Here is a 19725-nt window from a genome sequence, read left to right as displayed (position 1 = left end):
TAGTGGAGACGATGGTAGCTGAAGCAACTTCCCCACCAGAGAGTCATGTAAATCCTTACTGATAAAATAGTCTGCCTGTTACTGGAAATTGCCTGCCTAAGGGCTACAGGTGTATCCCAAATTGAATAAAAGGATGGCAAGGCCAGAGCCCAGGCGGAGTCCTTCCTCTTGAGCTGGGCTCCCGCCTGGTCCCCCAATTTCCAAATTATTATTTCTTGTCTCGTCTCTTTCATTTGCGTGCGGCCCCTCTTCCAGGGCCTGAACCCTGAATCCTGAACCACTCGGGACGTGGGAATTCACAAATTACAAAAGGGCACAGGGCCGAAACTGGTTTGGCTCAGTGGATAGAGCATCGGCCTTCGGACTGAAGGGTCCCAGGTTCGATTCCGGTCAAGGACACGTACCGGTCAAGGGCAAGTACCTTGATTGCGGGCACATCCCCAGTAGTGGGTAGGGGGCGTGCAGGAGGCAGCTGGTCAATGTTTCTAACTCTCTCTCTCCCTTCCTCTCTGTAAGAAATCAATAAAAGATATTTAAAAAAAAGAAACAAACAAACAAACAAAAAACACACAAAAGGGCACAGGGAAGCTTTTGGGGTGTTGGGTATGTTTATCTTATTTGTGCTGATGGTTTCACTGGCGTGCAGTATGCCACAATTGATTAAGCGGTACACTGGACATGTTTGCAGCTTATTGTATGTCAGTTATGCCTCAGTAAAACTGTTACAAAATAACTCAAATGTACTCGCACATGCAAAAACAAGCTCCGTCAGATGCAGCCCCGCCTGTGCCTCTCCAGCACAGCACCCCTCCCTTCCCGCGTCTTTGTTTCTCTGCCCCTCTCGGCCTCTCCTTCCCTTTCTCTGCCTTCATCTCTGTATTATACCCCTTGTCTATTTCTTGGCTTCTCTTTGTCTCTGTGTTTCTTCCTGTTTCTGCCTCATCTTCTCATTATAACTTTCTTTTTCATTGTAAGTCTTTGTAATCTGGTGTGTATTGTACACATATTGTGCCTCTTAATTGGGACCCTAAATTCTCTCCAGAAACATTTGGTCTGTATTTAGATTTCACGAGGCTTACAATTGAAAAAGCAGATTCACATACTCAGGTCTTTCCAAATGTACTTAGAAGTTTTCCAATTACTAAACTGAGTATCAGTAGAGTACCAATATGGCTAGTATTAATACTAGCTACATTTTAAGTGCTTAATAGCTACATGTGGCTAGTGGCCACTGTTAGATCTGTGCCAACAGGAGCCAGGCCAGGAGACGTTGGGCGAGTCTAAGGCATTTCACTGCATTCTCTCACAGCAGGCTGAGACCAGCGTGTGGATGTCAGCCCCTTGGGAGTGTTTATGTTCTCTTATGTAGGGACAGGGTCAGGCTTGCACCAGCCAGCTGGGGTAGCTGCCTGACCAACAGGATGTCCGTGGAAGATAGCAGGATGTACGGTGGGCACACACCCAGGCAGAGCGGAGCGCCTGAGTCATCTGGGGAGTGTTTCTTATCTTCTGCAGGTGCAGGCTGCTTGCTTCAAGCTATGGAGGAAAACAGACACTTAGGACAATACATTTCAGAAAACATGTGCAAACAGGAGAGGCCAGGGATAGTACTAGTATATCCTAACAGCCATCGTATTGGATAATGCAGCTCTAACCCGCTGTGTGACTTTGGGTAAAACTCTCAACTTCTCTGTGCTTCACTCTCCCCATCTATAACGTGGGTTGAAAAAAATACCTACCTCAAAGGGTAACGCGCCTCATACCCATCAGTGATTCCTGGGGCTGGAACGAGGACCTAAGCAGAGTGCCGAATCACACAGCACCACAGGAGCCAGGACCCGAGTCAGGAACGTCCATGGTGGCAGTTCTCCGAGGTTAAGAAAGCGCAGGTTCCACCCCTGAATTCAAGAGGTCAGGATTGTCTGTCCCCTGCTCCTGGGTCAGAGGTGTATGATTCAACTGCCAGGGTCAGGTCCCTGGGTCTAGCAAGGGGTTTGCCTAACACTGCAGGAAAGATGCTGCCTCGTCTTCCCCCATGTCCTTTTAGAGGAAAGACACACAGAGAGGTGGAAAGCCAGGCCGAGACTGTGGCAGGTGCACATGCACGCACTCATTCACATACCTGGCAAGCAGGGACCGAGCCTGCCAGAGGCTCAGAGCGATGATAGAGACGGACACCAGCCCAGTGGACATCAATCAAACTGGACCAGGTCCCTGCACTTTGGAGCCCAGGGTCTAAAGGAGGAAACAGAGACACAGGCAGAGATAATGAGATAGGCACATACACACGCAGGTGATCAGAGAGGATCCTAGCAACAGCCCCCGAGGGAACACAGAGCTGGAGAAAGAAAGACAACTGCTGACACTGGTCAGAGCAGTCAGAGATCCAGGGGACCCAAATGTCCCCCCAGCCAGGTCTCAGTCCCTGTCCTTTTCCACCTGCCCCCCCCCACCTCAGAGTCTCAGCAGTTCTGTGTCTCTCCCCGCTCCTCTGTCTCTCTCGTCATTCCCATCTGTAGCTGTTACAGAAAGGAGGGCGAAGGAAGGGGTCTGGAGACAGACACTGAGCATTGAGCACCTAAAGGCCCTACAAACACAGGGATGAGAAGGTGCACAAACTCATCCCTGTGTTTGTAGGGACACACACCACCAGCACCATGCAAACACCCCTTCACATATGAATCCATAGAAATGCATGTAAGCCTGTGCACACGCAAAATAGTTCAAAAGCACACGCAGACGCATACACAAAACACACCCACACACGCACATCAATACAGGTACCCCTTCACATAAAAGACCATACCAGTGCACACAGATGCAAGCAGGCATGGGCAGACATGCAAGCATAAACACACAAACGAGGGCACAACAAGTAGACAGTGCATGCTCACCTGTACCCACAAAATGAACACACGTGAGCTCTCACGAGCACTCATGCTGACCTTTGTAACCACCGCCGTGTCTCTGCCAGCATCTGGGGAGCGGCTGCTGAGGTCGGGAGAAAGCTAGCTAACTGGACTGGAAGTGTGGGCCCATTAGAACCTCTCTTTCAACGTCAAGGACAGCGGGGAGGCGGGGAAGGGATGAAGTTACACAACTGGGTGGGGAGGCGGGATCAGGATAAAAGGCCCGAGTTGAGACTGCAGTGGGCTGGAAGGCAGTCAGATTGGGACCATGGAGCTCAGCGTCCTCCTCCTCCTTGCTCTCGTCACAGGACTCGTGATTCTCCTGGCCAGGGGCCACCCAAAGGCACGTGGCCACCTTCCGCCAGGCCCCCGTCCCCTGCCCTTCTTCGGGAACCTTCTGCAGATGGACAGAGGAGGCCTACTCAAATCCTTCCAGAGGGTGAGGTGCAGGTGGACGGGTTGGAGAGGGGCTTCCCGTCTCCGTACTTGGGGATCACTTACTAGAGGGAGCAAGGATCCTTCCAGGCTCAGGGGTGGGGAGTGTGAGGTTGGTGAGTACGAGGCAGGCAGCTGAAGCACGGTAGATGGTGGTCAGAGACGTCTTGTTCCCTGGGAATTGTGTGCCACTGTCTCTGGAGTGGGCAAGTGGGGATGAAGAGGCGTCTGGGAATGAGCCCTGGGTGTAGCATTTCCCACCTTTTGTCACCTTCTGCCAAGTTCCTGGGTGCCTGCCAACCCTCCCCCGCCCAGTGAGAGAGAAAAGGGGGCAGTGTCATTAGTCAAATAGGTTTCTCCTCTGTGGACAAAAGAAAAGGAAAGACTGGTCCATATCAGCACCAGGACAGGGGAGGAGGAAGGGAGCAGGAGGCCAGGCACAGAGGGCTTACCAATAATGCACATGAATGTGCTATGCCTAACAGCTGACACTATGGAGGATGTACTGGGCTCGGCATCACCGCTTCCCAGGCATGACTTTGTGTTTTGTATCTATGTAGTTATTAGTAATGTAATCTGCCCCATGAACCCACCTCCCAATGGGAGAGCAGGAGCACCGACAGTGACTTCCAGCTGCCTCCTGCCTTATAGTCCGTCTCCCATGCACCCCCCTGCCCGTGCGCCATGACCCCCCTCCCCCCGCCCCGCCCCCAGGACGGTGATCACACTCCTGAATCTTGGGCTTGTCATTAGCTTTGCTTTTAACAGAGAGAGTTTGATCACATATGTGGAAGCCCCAAGTATGTGTGATTTAGTTCTCATTGTCTTCAATGTACCACAGGGTAGCATGCTTTCCCATACATTCCCGGACTCAGTTTCTTCATTCAGAATGATGTGGCTGGGGTTTGCCTATCTTGTTGTGGGAACTCACCAGGTCTCACAACGATCCTGTGGGCTAGGTGAGGTGCTAACCCATCTTAGCGATGAGGACAGTGAGGCTTGGCTTGGAGAAGGCCCTGTCCACAGCCACACAGCTGGGCTTCACAGAGGGGAAGCTTGGGTCCAGCAGGGAGGGCCCTCATCTCAGTGCCCTCAGAGGCTGAAGCTGTGAACAGTTTGGGAATCACTAAATTTCTTGAGAATCTCATTAAACCTTTAGGCTCCCTCCCAATATCCACACACACCATTGCAAACATTTTAAGAGTTGCAGATCCCCGAAGCTCTTACATGGACCTTCCAAGAATCCTCTTAGGTGTTCATGATCCTCGTGGAGAGAGAGAGAGAGAGAGAGAGAGAGAGAGAGAGAGAGAGAGAGAGAGAGAGAATGAGCCAGTGGGTGCCATGATGGGATGGGTTGGGGAAGGTGACACTGCTTCTCCTCCCTTCCCCTACATGCGCCCAAGTCCTTCTGGAGTCAGGCTTGGACTCATGTTCCAGATTCAACTGTTACTCATTGAGTCTCAGTTTCCTCTTCTGTACAACGATACAGTGACAATAAAAATGTGTCCCTCGTAAAACGGTGAGGATGAGATGGGGTATTGCATAGAGCCTGGTGTATAGTAAATGCTCATTAAATGGCAGCTCCTTTGATCCACTCATTTATTTATTCACTCATTAAATAGTAGATTCCTGGCACCTTCTGTGTATCGGGGATGTTCTAGGTGTAGCACTGGACAGAGCATACAAATAAGGAAATAAACACATAAGGTAGACAAGAGCTATGATTAAAACTACTTTAGATTGAGTTGTGAGGAAAAGGCTCAATCCTGCTTTGTTTCTGGGCAGAGACACAGAAAGAGGCAGGAAGAGACATCAGAGAGAGGCAGGTGCCAGAACCCTGAAGAATGAGCAAGTTCAGCATCTTGAGGGACAACGTGGAGGTGGGATCTGAGTGAGCAAGGGGCCAGTCGGGGGAGACGCAGAGGGGTGATGAGGCTATGTGGACCATGGTGGAGACTTCAGCTTTTATTCTCAATGAGGTGGGAGCACTGGAGGATTTGGATGGAGCAGGTCAGTGGTATTAATTTACATTTTAATAGGATTACTCATGCATCAGGGGAGGGAGGGATAGGTGATGAAATGATTGTAGATGGGAAAAGAGTGGGAGTAGAGAGACCAGTGAGGAGGTTTTGCAGAGATCAATGTGAGATATTTTTCATAAAAATCACAAAAACTTAAACTTTTACAATTGTAAGTCAACTTTTTAAAAAATGTATTTTTATTGATTTCAGAGAGGAAGGGAGAGGGGGAGAGAGATAGAAACATCAATGATGAGAAAGTCATTGATTGGCTGCCTCCTGCGTGCCCCCTACTGGAGATCAAGCTCACAACTCAGGCATGTGCCCTTGACCAGAATCAAACCTGGGACCCTTCAGTCCACAAGCCAATGCTCTAGCCACTGAGCCAAACCGGCTAGGGCTGTAAGTCAACTTTTTACTGTTTAACATCACCCGAAGCAGTGCACAAATCATAAGTGTTCAGCTCGGTGAATTTTCTCAAAAACACTCACACAATACGCGTGCAGATAAGGAACAACATGGACCATCCCCAGATACCCTACTCACATCCCCATCCAGTCTCTACCTTCCCACTATCCTGAGACCAAGGTTCATGTTATCTGTTTTTCAACTTCATATAAATAGAATTATCATGTATGGACTCTTTTGTGTCTAATTTTGCTCAGCATTATGCCTGTGAGGCTCATTCATGTTGTTGGGTGTTACAGTAGTATGTTCTTTTCACTGCTGTTTAGCATTCCATGGTATGGACCCATATGGATGGTGATGAGCATTGTATTAATAAGGTTTCAGTCTCCTGGTCCTGTATTTCGGTGAACACAAGTACACATTTTGGGACCTGTACCTGAAATTCAGTTGATGAGTCACGGAGTATACATGTGAATGTTCAGCTTCAGTAAATACCACTGAGCAGTTTCCAAAGTGGCTGTACTGAGGTTATGATTTTTTTTCAGGTCTCGTGATCAGCACCAGAAGGCCATCACTTTCTCTTCCTGTCTATAGTAGGGCTGTTCAGGGTATTTCTCTGGGGAAAGTGTCAGGATGCAGACAGCAGGTTGAAGTGGGTCACAAAAGGGTGATCCTTTAGTTGTGATGCCAGGGAAATCTGGCCAGACTTAAGGTTATGGGCAGGGGTGATATTAGAGATATTTAACCACCTATACTACTCGGGGCACCAATCAATCACGCAGTCCCTGGCTAGGTCATGGGTTACTCTGTTAGTTGCTGGATCCTGGGAAGGAGAAAGGCAGAGTCAGATGGAGGGTTTTGGGGTGCCGGCTAATTACCAATCTATATGAGTTTTAATGGCTTAACCCTGTGGGTGTGGGTATGCTTGGCAGCTCCGAGACAAATACGGGGATGTCTTCACCGTGTACCTGGGGCCCAGGCCTGTGGTCATACTATATGGGACAGAGGCCATCCGGGAGGCCCTGGTGGACCAAGCTGAGGCCTTCTCCGGCCGGGGGAAAATCGCTGTTGTTGATCAAGTCTTTCAAGGATATGGTAAGGGCCTGAAAGGCACCAGGGGGAAAGGGTGGGAGGTGGGGGAGAGGGCAAGGAATGGAGGATGGCGATTGCCAGCTGAATCTGGTAAGGCAGAATAAGGGTGGAGAGGGACCCAGAATCTCCTTCCAACTTCCTCTGCAACCCATGCCTGCCTCCACAGGTGTGGTGTTTGCCAACGGGGAACGTTGGAAGGCTCTTCGGCGATTTTCTCTGGCCACCATGAGGGACTTCGGGATGGGCAAGCGGAGTGTGGAGGAGCGGATTCAGGAGGAGGCACAGTGTCTGGTGGAGGAGCTTCGGAAATCCCAGGGTGAGCCTGGGGGATGGTAAGGAAAGACAGACGGTGTAATAGAGAGGATCAGGGTACACGGCAACAGAAAGGCAGGGTGTAACTGGGCAGAGAAAGAGAAGTAGACACACACACACACACACACACACACACACACACACACACACACACACGATATTTTTATTGATTTCAGAGAGGAAGGGAGAGGGAGAAGGGAGAGAGAGAGAGAGAAAAAAGAATCATTGATTGGCTGTCATCTGCACGCCCTCTACTGGGGATTGAGCCCAAAACCTGGGCATGTGCCCTGATCTGGAATTGAACTATTACCTCCCGGTTCATAGGTCAACACTCAACCACTGAACAACACCAGCCAGGCCATATACTTAGATATTAGGCCTTTTCTGGCTATTTACTTGTGTTCAAGGAAACCGATTCATGGATTAATTGTATCTATCAAAGGCAAAACAGGACTTAAATAAAGGAATGCAAAGAGAGAAAAGGAAGAACTTCAGACATTGGAAAACAATGGACTGTTTTCCTTTTCTTTCTTTTTTTCTTAAAAAAAATATATTTTATTGACTTTTTTACAGAGAGGAAGGGAGATGGACAGAGAGCTAGAAACACTGATGAGAGAGAAACATCGATTCAGCTGCCTCCTGCACAATCCCCACTGGGGATGTGCCCGCAACCAAGGTACATGCCCTTGACCGGAATCGAACCTGGGACCCCTCAGTCCACAGGATAACACTCTATCCACTGAGACAAACCAGTTAGGGCTGTTTTCCTTTTCTTGAGTGAACTGCTGACAAACTGGCAGTGAGGGCAGTGGGGTTTTCTGCTCTGCAGCTGGATGGGCTATCAGAGAAGCACTTCCGGTTGTTTTTAGATTCTCCCTAAAACTGATGTTTATAAGATATAAAGGTAACAGGGTCCTTTCTCAAGAGATTCAAAGATAAAAGTATAGAGGTTTGGAGGGAGAAGCAGAGGCAGAGACACAGGAACAATAAAGGAAAAGAGACAGAGGGACTAAGAGAAAGACAGGAGGAAACAGACTGAAGCAGACAGAGACGGTGACAGAGACAGAGATGGAGGAACCAAGTCAAAGAGAAAGACACAGAGTGAGTGGAAGAGACTCCTTGAGGCAAAAAGAAAAAGGCAGAGAAAGTGAGAGAGACAGACAGGCTTAGTAAAGGGTCTGCAGAGGAACAAGAGAAGATGGACAGGTGAGACCCACAGAGAAGATGGCACCAACAGGATGACCTGACAATCTGTGATCTGTCGTTCCTGGGCTCACAGCCCACCCTCCCTTCCCCAGGGCTGGCCTAGCTTATGCAGACATCAGTTAACAAGTGCAGAACAATTTCCTGAAGACCAGAGACCCGTAGAGGTGAACAAAGGAAGTAAGGGGAGAGAGAGAAAGGGGCAGGGAGAACAGAGCTTTTAAATTTGTACATGCAATTGATTGAACACCTGCATTGCACTCCCTCTGGCCCTGGGACTTAGTTGTACCTGCTCCCCCAGTCAGAACTGGGGCCTGAGAGGGGACCAACCACACAGCCTCTGTAGCTGGGCTGCCTGGGTCTGAATCCTGGCCCCAGTGATGAGTCGCTGGGTAACCCTGGTCAAATTACTTAACTTCTCTGTTTGCCCATCTATAAAATGGAGATAATAACAGAACTACACCTTCCTTACAGGGTCGAGGTGAGAATTAAATAAAATAGCACTGGCCAGTGCTCAATGGTTAGAGCATCGACCCTCATACTGAAGGGTCTCAGGTTCCATTCCTGATCAAGTTCCATTCCTGGTCTCAGGTTCCATTCCAAACCTCGGTTGCAGGGCATGTGTGGGAGGCAACCAATCAATCTGTATCTCTCATATGGATGTTCCTCTCTCCCTCTTCCCCTCCTCCATCCCCTCTACTCTCTATAAAAATAAAGTCAATGGAAAAAAATATCCTCAGGTGACAATAAAAAGTAATAAAATAATAGACTAGGGCCTGGCATATCATATGGGCTAGTGAGTGGTAGCTGTTATTATTCCTATTTTCTTTATCATTACTGAGCAATGAAGGACAGTTACACAGAGATGGGGCAGCTGCCAAGTGCTCCCCAGATATTTGAGTCTGTGTCCCTTGACCAGCCACTTTCTCCTCCTAGGAGCCCTCCAGGACCCCACCTTAATCTTTCACTCCATCACTGCCAACATCATCTGCTCCATTGTCTTTGGAAAACGCTTTGCCTACAGAGACCCTGATTTTCTGAGGCTTCTGGACATGTTCTACCAGTCGTTCGCACTCATCAGCTCCTTCTCCAGCCAGGTCAGGGAGAGGGTGAGGGAGGGTGGGGAGGAGGTGGACATCCAGGAAAGGGGAAAGTGGTGATCTGCTTTGGGGCCCCAGAAATACAGCTTAAAGTTGGAAGATGTGCAGGACAACAGGGAGAGACAGGGCCACAGACACCTGGAGGGAGAGAGAGATGGTGAAATAAGGACTGAGAGATGAAGAGAAAGAAGGAGGAGTAATGGAGGAGGCAGAAACAGAGAGTCAGAGAATTAGAGGGAGGGGAAAGAGAGAAGAAAGAGAAAACAAGACAAAAAAGAGCAAAGATAAAGAGATCCTGAGAGGCAGAGTTGACAAGAATAAGAGAGAGAGAGAGAGAGAGAGAGAGAGAGAGAGAGAGAGAGAGAGAAGAAGAAGAAGAAGAAGAAGAAGAAGAAGAAGAAGAAGAAGAAGAAAGAGGAGGAGGAGGAGGAGGAGGAGGAGGAGGAGGAGGAGGAGGAGAAGGAGGAGGAGGAGGAGGAAGAGGAGGACGAGGGGGAGGATGACGAGGGGGAGGATGAGGACGAGGAGGAGGAGGAGGAAGAGGAGGAGGAGGAGGAGGAGGAGGAGGAGGAGGAGGGGGAGGAGGAGGAGGAGGAGGAGGAGGAGGGGGAGGAGGAGGAGGAGGAGGAGGAGGAGGGGGAGGGGGAGGAGGAGGAAAGAGATTCCCCTCTACCAGAGGTTTTAGGGCCCAGGAGGGTTGTCTCTTCCTCTGACCCACTAGCTCAGCCCCAGGAGGACCTTACAGCCCCATTGTCTCCCACAGGTGTTTGAGCTCTTCTCTGACTTCTTGAAGTACTTTCCTGGCACACACAGGCAAATCTACAGAAACATGCAGGAAGTCAAAGACTTCATTGGCCACAGCGTGGAGAAGCACAGGGAGACCCTGGACCCCAACGCCCCCCGGGACTTCATTGATACCTACCTGCTCCGCATGGACAAAGTGGGGTTTGAGAGAGGGGAACGAAAGGGGAGGGGAGGGAGGAAAAGATGGGGGGCAGTGAGAAGAAGGGAGGGGAATGAGGAGGATGGAAGAACAGAGGATGCAGAGGGGATATTAGGAAAATGTAGGAGGGATGAAAGAAGGAGAAACTAGGGAGGAGGCAGAGAGGGATGGATAGAGAGAGGGAGGGGAGAAGAGAGAGGGAGAGAGAAGAGAGAGAGAGAGAGAGAGAGAGAGAGAGAGAGAGAGAGAGATCAGAGAAATAAAGGACAAGGGACAAACAATAGGGCTATAGCTGAAAAGACCCACAGAGGCAGAAAGAGGCTGGGAGAGGAAGTGAGACAAGCACATCAAAGAGATGTTGCGATGGTTTGAAACAGAGCCAGAGTGAAGAGAGACAGAGATAGGGATGTATGGGTGGACATGAAGAGGACAGAGAAAAGTAAAATGTACCAGATGGTGTGAGAGACCCAGAAACAGGGGGGGGGGGGGACCCTGATACGTGCATGCAGCAAGGTTCCAGCCTCCCCTGATTCCAATGAACCCCGCCCCTCTGGACCCAGGAGAAGTCCCACCCAAACAGCGAGTTCCACCACCAGAACCTCCTCAACACCGTGCTCTCTCTCTTCTTTGCTGGCACGGAGACCACCAGCACCACTCTCCGCTATGGATTCCTGCTAATGCTCAAATATCCCCACATCGCAGGTAGGCAGGGTGGGGGCAGCCAATCTGGGTAGTCCTCCGATCCCTTTTTGGCTGCAGAAGTGGGGTAGTGCCTAAATGAGAGAGGCAGCATTCCCCTCTGAAATCAGGAACACTGCAGGTTTGAATGAGCTGCCAACTAAGCCAGCCCTGTTGGATGGGTGGATGAAGAATCTGTCAATCTGTTCTCCTGTTTTCATTGATCTTTTAAAAATTCACTCATCCATCCATGCATCCATCCATCCATCCACCCATCCATTCATCTGTCTGTGCTTTAGTTGGTCTGTATGCTCAGATTTCTTTATCTATGATTTTCCTAAGAGCATACTTTATTTGAATTAATTGATTTACCTGTTGATCCTTTGATACAAGGGTAATCGAGTGAACTATGTGCCGTGATTCATTGGCTCTCTCATTCATTCATGCATGCATCCATCTGTCCTATGAACTAGGTTTCATTCCTTAATCCTTCCATCAGTCAATCTTTCAATTCATTCTTAACTCTTCTACCCCTTCATTTATTAATTGCACAATTAATTCACTGATTCATCTTTCATTTATTCATCTGTCATCAAACTATCATCCATTTATTACTTTTCCTACTAATTTATTCATTCAATTATTCCTCCATAAATCTAGCCATCCATTTATTCAGGTAATTTGTTGGTTAATTAGGTTTATTTATTTATTTGTCTATTGGTAATTATTCATCTATTGATTGATAAGTAAATACATGCATGCATTAAATAATGTTCTTCCATCCATCAGTCTTTTTATTTATGAATTGGTTGATTGATATATTCATTTATTTACCCAATTATTCATGGGTTAATCTATTGATCTATTTCATTGTCATATCCCTGAGGACCTAGCACAGTGTCTCATTTACAATACACACGATAAATATTAGTTCATTTCCCACTCATCTCAGAGAAGAAATTTTGACAGGTACATAGCCTCAAGTTCTCAATCTGATATGTGATGTGTGTGTGTGTGTGTGTGTGTGCTCACACATGTGCATGTGTGTTTCCCTGTGCATGTGGGGGAAAGAATCTATAACATTCATTAGATTTCAAAAAGTGAGAATTCTTCTAGCTTCCTCTTTGCTCCCCCACCCCAAGCTGATTGTTTTGGGGAGTGTCAATGATTTAATACTTTACTGTAAGTTTTAAAAAAATTATTATTATTATTTTTTTTATTTCAGAGAGGAAGGGAGAGGGATAGAGAGATAGAAACATCAATGATGAGATAGAATCATTGATTGGCTGCTTCCTGCACACCCCCTACTGGGGATCGAACCCACAAGCCAGGCATGTGCCCTTGACAGGAATTAAACCAGCGTCAGTCCACAGGCCAATGTTCTATCTACTGAGCCAAATCAGCTAGGGGCTATGATTGGCCCATAGAAAGCAGTGTCCCTACTGAAATGTCCATTATTATTATGATTATCATCATCATCATCATCATCAAATACACTTTTATTGATTTGAGAGAGGACGGGAGAGGGAGAGAGACAGAAACATCAATGATGAGAAAGAATCATTGATCAGCTGCCTCCTGCACTGCACACCTCTCACTGGAGATCGAGCCTGCAACTGGGCATATGCTCTAATCAGGAATTGAACCATGACCCCCTGGTTCATAGGTCAATGCTCAACCACTGAGCTATGCCAGCCGGATTGAAATGCTCCTTTAAAAAAAGGTTTACTCTTCTGTGCAGAGAAAGTCCACAAGGAGATTGATCAGGTGATTGGCTCACATCGCCCTCCAGCCCTTGATGACCGGGCCAAAATGCCATACACTGAAGCAGTCATCCACGAGATTCAGAGATTCGGAGACCTGATCCCTATTGGTGTGCCCCACGTGGTCATCAAAGACACTAACTTCCGAGGGTACATCATCCCAAAGGTGAGGCCAGCCAGACAACCACATCTCTCCTGTGTGGGATCCTGCTTTCTCTTAATCTCCAAACTTGACCTCTTGTTTTATCACTGGAGCTTCTTGTTTCATGTTGTGTTTCAGGGTGGGGTGGGGAAGGGAATGGCAATATTTTTTATCTTGTGATCATTCCTCAGGACACTGAAGTATATCCCATCCTGCACTCCGCTCTCTTTGACTCACGTTACTTTGACACACCAGACACCTTCAACCCTAACCACTTTCTGGATGCCAATGGGGCACTTACGAAGAATGAAGCTTTTATGCCCTTCTCCCTAGGTAAGCTGGATTCACACTTGCTTCCCAGACACCGGAGTGCAGGTGTCTTCACCTCCTTGAGACATCAAGGAGAGGCTTTTGTTTATGGAGCAGTTAGTACATGCCAGCTGCTTTACCTTCATTATCCCATCCCATATTCACTACAACCCTAGAAGAGGTTTAAAAGGTGAGATCACAGCCCAGTGGCACACCTTGGAATGCTGGACCTTGGGAAGGTATGTTAACCTCTCTATACCTCGGTATAAGATATCTGTTGAGCAGCATACTCTGAGCCCAGCGCTTTACTGGGGACTGAAGATAATGCATCAGACAAGTCACGTAGACAGAGAAAGAGTATCTGTCAGGATGTGAAGACAGAAAACAAAACAAAACAGTTAGCTGCCATGGGCAGAAAGAAAGACAAGCTTAGCCAAAGAGGTGTTAGAGACAAATGTCTACTGAGGGGTCCAAAGGACAGCCCCAAGGATGGAAGGACAGAGTGGGAGGGAGATAACAGGCTCTTCTAGAATGAGGTGGGTCATGGAGCCAGTTACAGGAGAAGAACCATGCCAGAGCCCTGCCCTGCAGATTTTTTGCTCACGTGTCCTAACTTCTAGGTGTGCCAAAAAATGCGAACCCTTCCCCAGATACCTCCACACAGGCACAATGTCCAACGATTTGAAATGTTTAGGAAATGCCTGGAAACCCAATCATTGAAATGGCCTTTCCAAAGTGGTCAGCTTGCAGATTAGGAGCCAATGACGTAATGGAGGAGACTCTCAGTGTCTGCCTGACCTTTATGGCTCCCTTTACCCTCATTTCTCTCCAAGCCAGTGGTGTATAACCTACTAGAGGCCCGGTGCATGAAATTTGTGCACAGGGAGGGGGGGGGCTCCCCTCAGCCCAGCATGCACCTTCTCCAATCCAGGACCCCATGGGGGATGTCGGTTTGCGCCCATCAGACATCCCTCTCACAATCCGGGACCACTAGCTCCTAACTGCTCACCTGCCTGCCTGCCTGATGGCCCCTAACTGCCCCCCCCCTGCTGGCCTGGTAGCCCCTCACTGCCCCACCCTACTGGCCTGGTTGCCCCCTGCTGGCCTGGTCGCCCCACGCAGCCTGCTGTTTGATTGTTTGGTCGCCCCTCACTAACCCCTCCTGCTGGCCTGGTCGCCCCATGCAGCCTGCTGCTCAATCGTTTGGTCACTCCTCGCTAACCACTGTGCTGTACACTTGAAACTAATATAAAATAATATTGAATGCCAAGTGTAAATGAAAATAATTCAGAGATAGAAAATCATGTGCCAGAGATAGAATGCAGTGCCAGACATTCACCCCACAGTCTACACCACACATACCTGAAAAAACACACCAAGTATGATCTACACATATAGGATCCTTAGTGTGGACCAGAAGTTCTTTGAATAATTCTTTCATTTTGTTAATCCTCACCTGAGGTTATTTTTTCCATTGATTTTTAGAGAGAGTGCAAAGGAGTTGGGGCAGGAGAAAGAGAGAAACATCAATGTGAAAGAGACAGATCAATTGGCTGCCTCCCGCAGGTGCCCTGACTGGGGCTGAGGATTGAACCTGCAACCCAAGTATATGCCCTTGACAAGGAATCGAATCCTGGACCCTTCTTCAGTGTGCAGACGAACACTCTAATCACCAAGCCACACCAGCCAGAGCTTTTCTAAGAATTTTTACAAATATTAACAATTCTCCGCCGAAGCCAGTTTGGCTCAGTGGATAGAGCGTCGGTCTGCAGACTGAAAGGTCCCGGGTTCGATTTCGGTCAAGGGCATGTACATTGGTTGCAGGCACATCCCTGGTGGGGGGTGTGCAGGAGGCAGCTGGTCGATGTGTCTCTCTCATCGATGTTTCTAGCTCTCTATCCCTCTCCCTTTCTATCTGTGAAAAATCAATAAAATATATTTTAAAAATAAAATTTAAAAAACAAAACAAACAAAAAAACAATTCTCCAAATGTTGTCGGAACTATGCCCACATCTATACATGTGGAGGTGCGCATGCACGTGCGCACGCGTGCGCGCACACACACACACACACACACACACACACATAACCACACATCCAATCCAATGATAGTCCTTAGACTCTGTGAGGCCAAACAAACCTTTGGAAATCTAACAGAAGCTACAATCTCCCCTGGAAAGATATACATCAAAGATCTGCACACGGTTTTAGAGCTTTGGGGACACCCTAAAAGTCCACCCTGAATTACAAGTGAAAGGCTAGTCCCATCCAAACCAGTTGCAATGGACACAGGTGTCTGGACTTTGGGCAAAGAATATGCATCCAGCCCAGCCAGCGGTTAAGCGTTGACCTATGAACCAGGAGGTCACGGTTCAATTCCTGGTCAGGGCACATGCCCAGGTTGGCTTGATCCCAGTACGGGCTGTGCAGGAGGCAGCTGATCAATGATTCTCTCTCATCATTTATGTTTCTATCTCCTTCTCCATCTCCCTTCCTCTATTTGAAATCAATAAAGATATATTTAAAACACACACACACAGCGCACACACACACACACACACAACAAAAAGAATATGCATCCACACCAGGTCCACATTGTTGATCTTCTGTGCCCACAGGGAAGCGCATTTGTCTTGGCGAAGGTATCGCCCGTGCGGAATTATTCCTCTTCTTCACCACCATCCTCCAGAATTTCTCCGTGGCCAGTCCCGTGGCCCCTGAGGACATTGACCTCACACCCCGGGAGTGTGGAGTGGGCAAGCTGCCCCCAGTGTACCAGATCCGATTCCTGTCCCGCTGAGGACAGGAAGGAAGGAGAACAAAGGATCCCAGGGTCATGAAGTATTCCCACCTCTGCAGGGATGTTGCCTGACTCTACCCATGTTCTGCATCTGAGAGATCTGCTACAAGCCAGTCTCCTCCTTCCTCCTTGGTTGCCACCTCCACGAGAAAGTCCATTCTGCAGTCTGCCCCCTTCCATCATGCTGCAGCTCTTCCAAAGACCCAAGGAGGTGTTCTCCTTTCCTCTGTTAATAGAATTCCAGACGTGGTGTATGTATAGAAATTGGAACACTCAGCTGAGGATCTCTCCGCGGTTCTGCCCCGTAGGCCACTGCTTACCCTGAGTGACTTCTCCCTTCCTTAGAACAACCACAGCCTCCATTTAACAACTCCTTGTGCTCCGTGATCTGTACATACATGATCTTGCTTGAATACTATTCCCAGTAGCCCCATGTGGTGGGTACAATAATCATGTCCATTGTACAGATGAGTATGCAGAGGCGGGACAATGGCATCGGTTGTCTGAAGTCACATGGTTAGTGAGTGCAGGCGCAAGATTCACACTCAGTCTCTGTAGCTCTAGAACTCAAATATTTTATCAAAGCTCCTCCCATCCATATATTTTTAAATTAATCTGAAACTCAGAGACAAAAAACATCAGCTATTTTTACTAGTGTAATTTAGTGCTTTCTGGATTTGCCTCTTCTACATAATTCCTATAAGGAAATCATATATGTGGCCTTTTGTGAATGACTTCTTTCTTTTTTTTAATTTAATAAATCTTTATTATTCAGATTATTACAATTGTTTCTCCTTTTTTCCCCCATAGCTCCCCTCCAGCCGGTTCCCACACCACACTCTGCCCTTACCTCTCCCCCCCACTGTCCTCATCCATAGGTGTACAATTTTTGTCCAGTCTCTTCCCGTACCCTCCACACCCCTTTCCCCCTGAGAATTATCAATCCACTCCAATTCTATGCCCCTGATTCTATTATATTCACCAGTTTATTCTGTTCCTCAGATTTTTAATTCACTTGATTTTTAGATTCACTTGTTGATAGATATGTATTTGTTGTTCATAATTTTTATCTCTACTTTTTTCTTCTTCTTCCTCTTCTTCAAGAATACCTTTCAGCATTTCATATAATACTGGTTTGGTGGTGATGAACTCCTTTAGCTTTTCTTATCTGTGAAGCTCTTTATCTGACCTTCCATTCTGAATGATAACTTTGCTGGGTAGAGTAGTCTTGGTTGTAGGTCCTTGCTATTCATCACTTTGAGTATTTCTTGCCACTCCCATCTGGCCTGCATAGTTTCTGTTGAGAAATCAGCTGACAATCGTATGGGTGCTCCCTTGTAGGTAACTAACTGTTTTTCTCTTGCTGCTTTCAAGATTCTCTCTTTGTCTTTTGCCCTTGGCATTTTAATTATGATGTGTCTTGGTGTGGCCCTCTTTGGATTTCTTTTGTTTGGTGTTCTGTGCACTTCCTGGACTTGTAAGTCTATTTCTTTCACCAGGTGGGGGAAGTTTTCGGTCATTATTTCTTCAAATAGGTTTTTAGTATCTTGCTCTCTCTCTTCTTCTGGCACCCCCATAATTCTGATGTTGGTACGCTTAAAGTTGTCCCAGAGGCTTCTAACACTATCTTCAAATTTTTGGATTCTTTTTTTTTTTTTTGCTTTTCCAGTTGAGTGTTTTTCGCTTCTTTGTATTTCAAATCTTTGACTTGATTCTTGCATTCCTCTAGTCTGGTGTTGGGTCTCTGTATAATATTTTTTTATTTCAGTCAGTGTATGTTTAATTTCTAGTCAGTCCTTTTTCATATCCTCAAGGGTCTCATTAAATTTATCGACCTTTTCTAGGAAATCCTTGAAAAACCTTATAACTGTGGTTTTGAAATCTAGATCCAGTCATTTGTTTTCCTCCATTTCTTTCATTTGTGATCTGTTTCTTTGTCTCTGCATTTTCGCTGCTTCCCTGAGTTGGTAGGGTGGCTTTGTGTGCTAGGTGTCCTATAGGGCCCAGTGGGTCGGCCTCCCAGTTACCTGAGGTGGATACTCTTGTTGCACCCCTTTGTTGACTGTGTGTACAGCTTTGTTGTAGTTAAATCTTGATTGTTGTTGGTGTCACTGGGAGGAATTGACCTCCAAGGCCAATTGGCTGTGAGGACCCGCTGTGTCTATAATCGAAGAACTGCTGTGCTGGAGACACATTTATGGGGCAGGACTTATTTCAGTGGGGCTTTGGTGTTCACTGAGTCTGCCTCTTGAATGTGTCATTTATGGATGTGAGTAGTTGAAATCTGGTGTCATCTCACACTGACCACTAGATACACTAGTTCTGGATCTCCAATGGGGTGCAGGTCAGGTACTGTCTGAGACCACCCAGCAGGAGCTACAGCGAGAACTACAGTTTTTTCCTCTTTGCTTGGGGTTTGGAGGTTTTGGAGCTGTCTGACCAGAGCTGCAGTTTGTTAGGTTAAGCTGCCATAGGGCAGGCCATTTATATGCAAAAGCCGCTGCGTGGAGCTTGGGTGGGTTTGTAGATTGTGTGGGGTGGGGGTCTCAGGGAGTCACTAGGCTAGGATGTGGCAAACAGTGATGGCTGCCAGTCAGCCGTCTCTGCGTTTCTGCGTTTCCAAGTCCCCGCGTCCCGTGCCCCAGCGCAGTAAACAATGATTGCTGGGCGCACCTCTGCAAGAAAGTCACCCTCACTTTCCAACCCAATGGCAGACAGTCCAGCTTCTCCCCATAGGAGTTTGGGTCCCCAGCGTCTCCCCAGAAACTGGAGTTCAGAGTAATTGAGAACTTATCTCCCTTCGGGTTAAAAAAAGCAGGGCACCCAGTCGCCCACCGCCAGCCCGATTCACGTGCCTCCATACCTCAGCTTTTCAGCACTTGTGCACGTCTCAATGCTCTTTTCTCTTTCCTTCTAGTTGTAGAACTTCCACTCAGCCAGCTTTCCCGTGGTTCTGGGTGATAGATGTTTTGTCTTTTAGTTGTATTTTTGAAAGTGTTGTTCGAGGCAGCAGTTTAGGTGTTTTCCTATGCCGCCATCTTGGTTTCTACCAGTGGAAAGTCTTGGAAGACTCTTAGGTGATGCTCTCTGACCACCATGAGGGACTTTGGGATGGGGAAGCAGAGCATTGAGAATCTAATTCAGGATGAGACTCAGTGTCTGGTGGAGGAGCTGTGGAAATCCCAGGGTAAGCACTGGTCAGAACAGGGGGTGGAGTAACAGACAAGGGTGGGTGAGATGGGGACACAGAGGGAGAAGAGAACATGACTGATGGAGAAGGATCCAGACACAGCCACAGAGAGATGCAGCAACAGGTTTAGAGACAGAGAAAGAGAAAAAGAATGAGAAAGACAAAGAGAGACAGAGACTGGGAAGGAGAGAGGGAGAGTAAGAAAAAGCAGAGGAGAGAGAGAAAGAAAGCAAAAGAAAGGAAACCTGGGTATGCTGAGAAAGATCAATCTAGAATCAGACACTACAAGGAAAAGCCCTAGAAAGAAAAAGGTAAAGATAGAAATCAAGTCTGGGACACTCAGTGTCAGTGAGGCCAAGGACAAGGAACGCTGGAGGCACTGAAAAGAGAAGTCATGGAGAAGGGTCTCAAAGGAGAGTCAGA

The 19725-nt window shown here is 47.7% G+C and overlaps 1 protein-coding gene across 1 annotated transcript; it reads left to right on the top strand.

Annotated features, from left to right (window-relative positions):
* Positions 1 to 3177: 3177 nt before the first annotated feature.
* On the top strand, positions 3178 to 16879 carry LOC103284293 (cytochrome P450 2B11). The gene is made up of 9 exons (XM_054711343.1): positions 3178 to 3348; positions 6703 to 6865; positions 7029 to 7178; positions 9314 to 9474; positions 10241 to 10417; positions 10981 to 11122; positions 12840 to 13027; positions 13195 to 13336; positions 15931 to 16879. The coding sequence occupies exons 1-9, from the start codon at positions 3178 to 3180 to the stop codon at positions 16110 to 16112; spliced, it is 1476 nt and encodes a 491-aa protein (XP_054567318.1). The 3' UTR covers positions 16113 to 16879.
* Positions 16880 to 19725: the final 2846 nt, after the last annotated feature.

The sequence above is a fragment of the Eptesicus fuscus genome, chromosome 21, assembly GCF_027574615.1.
Source record: "Eptesicus fuscus isolate TK198812 chromosome 21, DD_ASM_mEF_20220401, whole genome shotgun sequence".
NCBI lineage: Eukaryota > Metazoa > Chordata > Mammalia > Chiroptera > Vespertilionidae > Eptesicus > Eptesicus fuscus.
The sequence above is the reverse complement of the archived record's forward strand: the minus strand, read 5'-3'. Positions and strand labels throughout refer to the sequence as shown.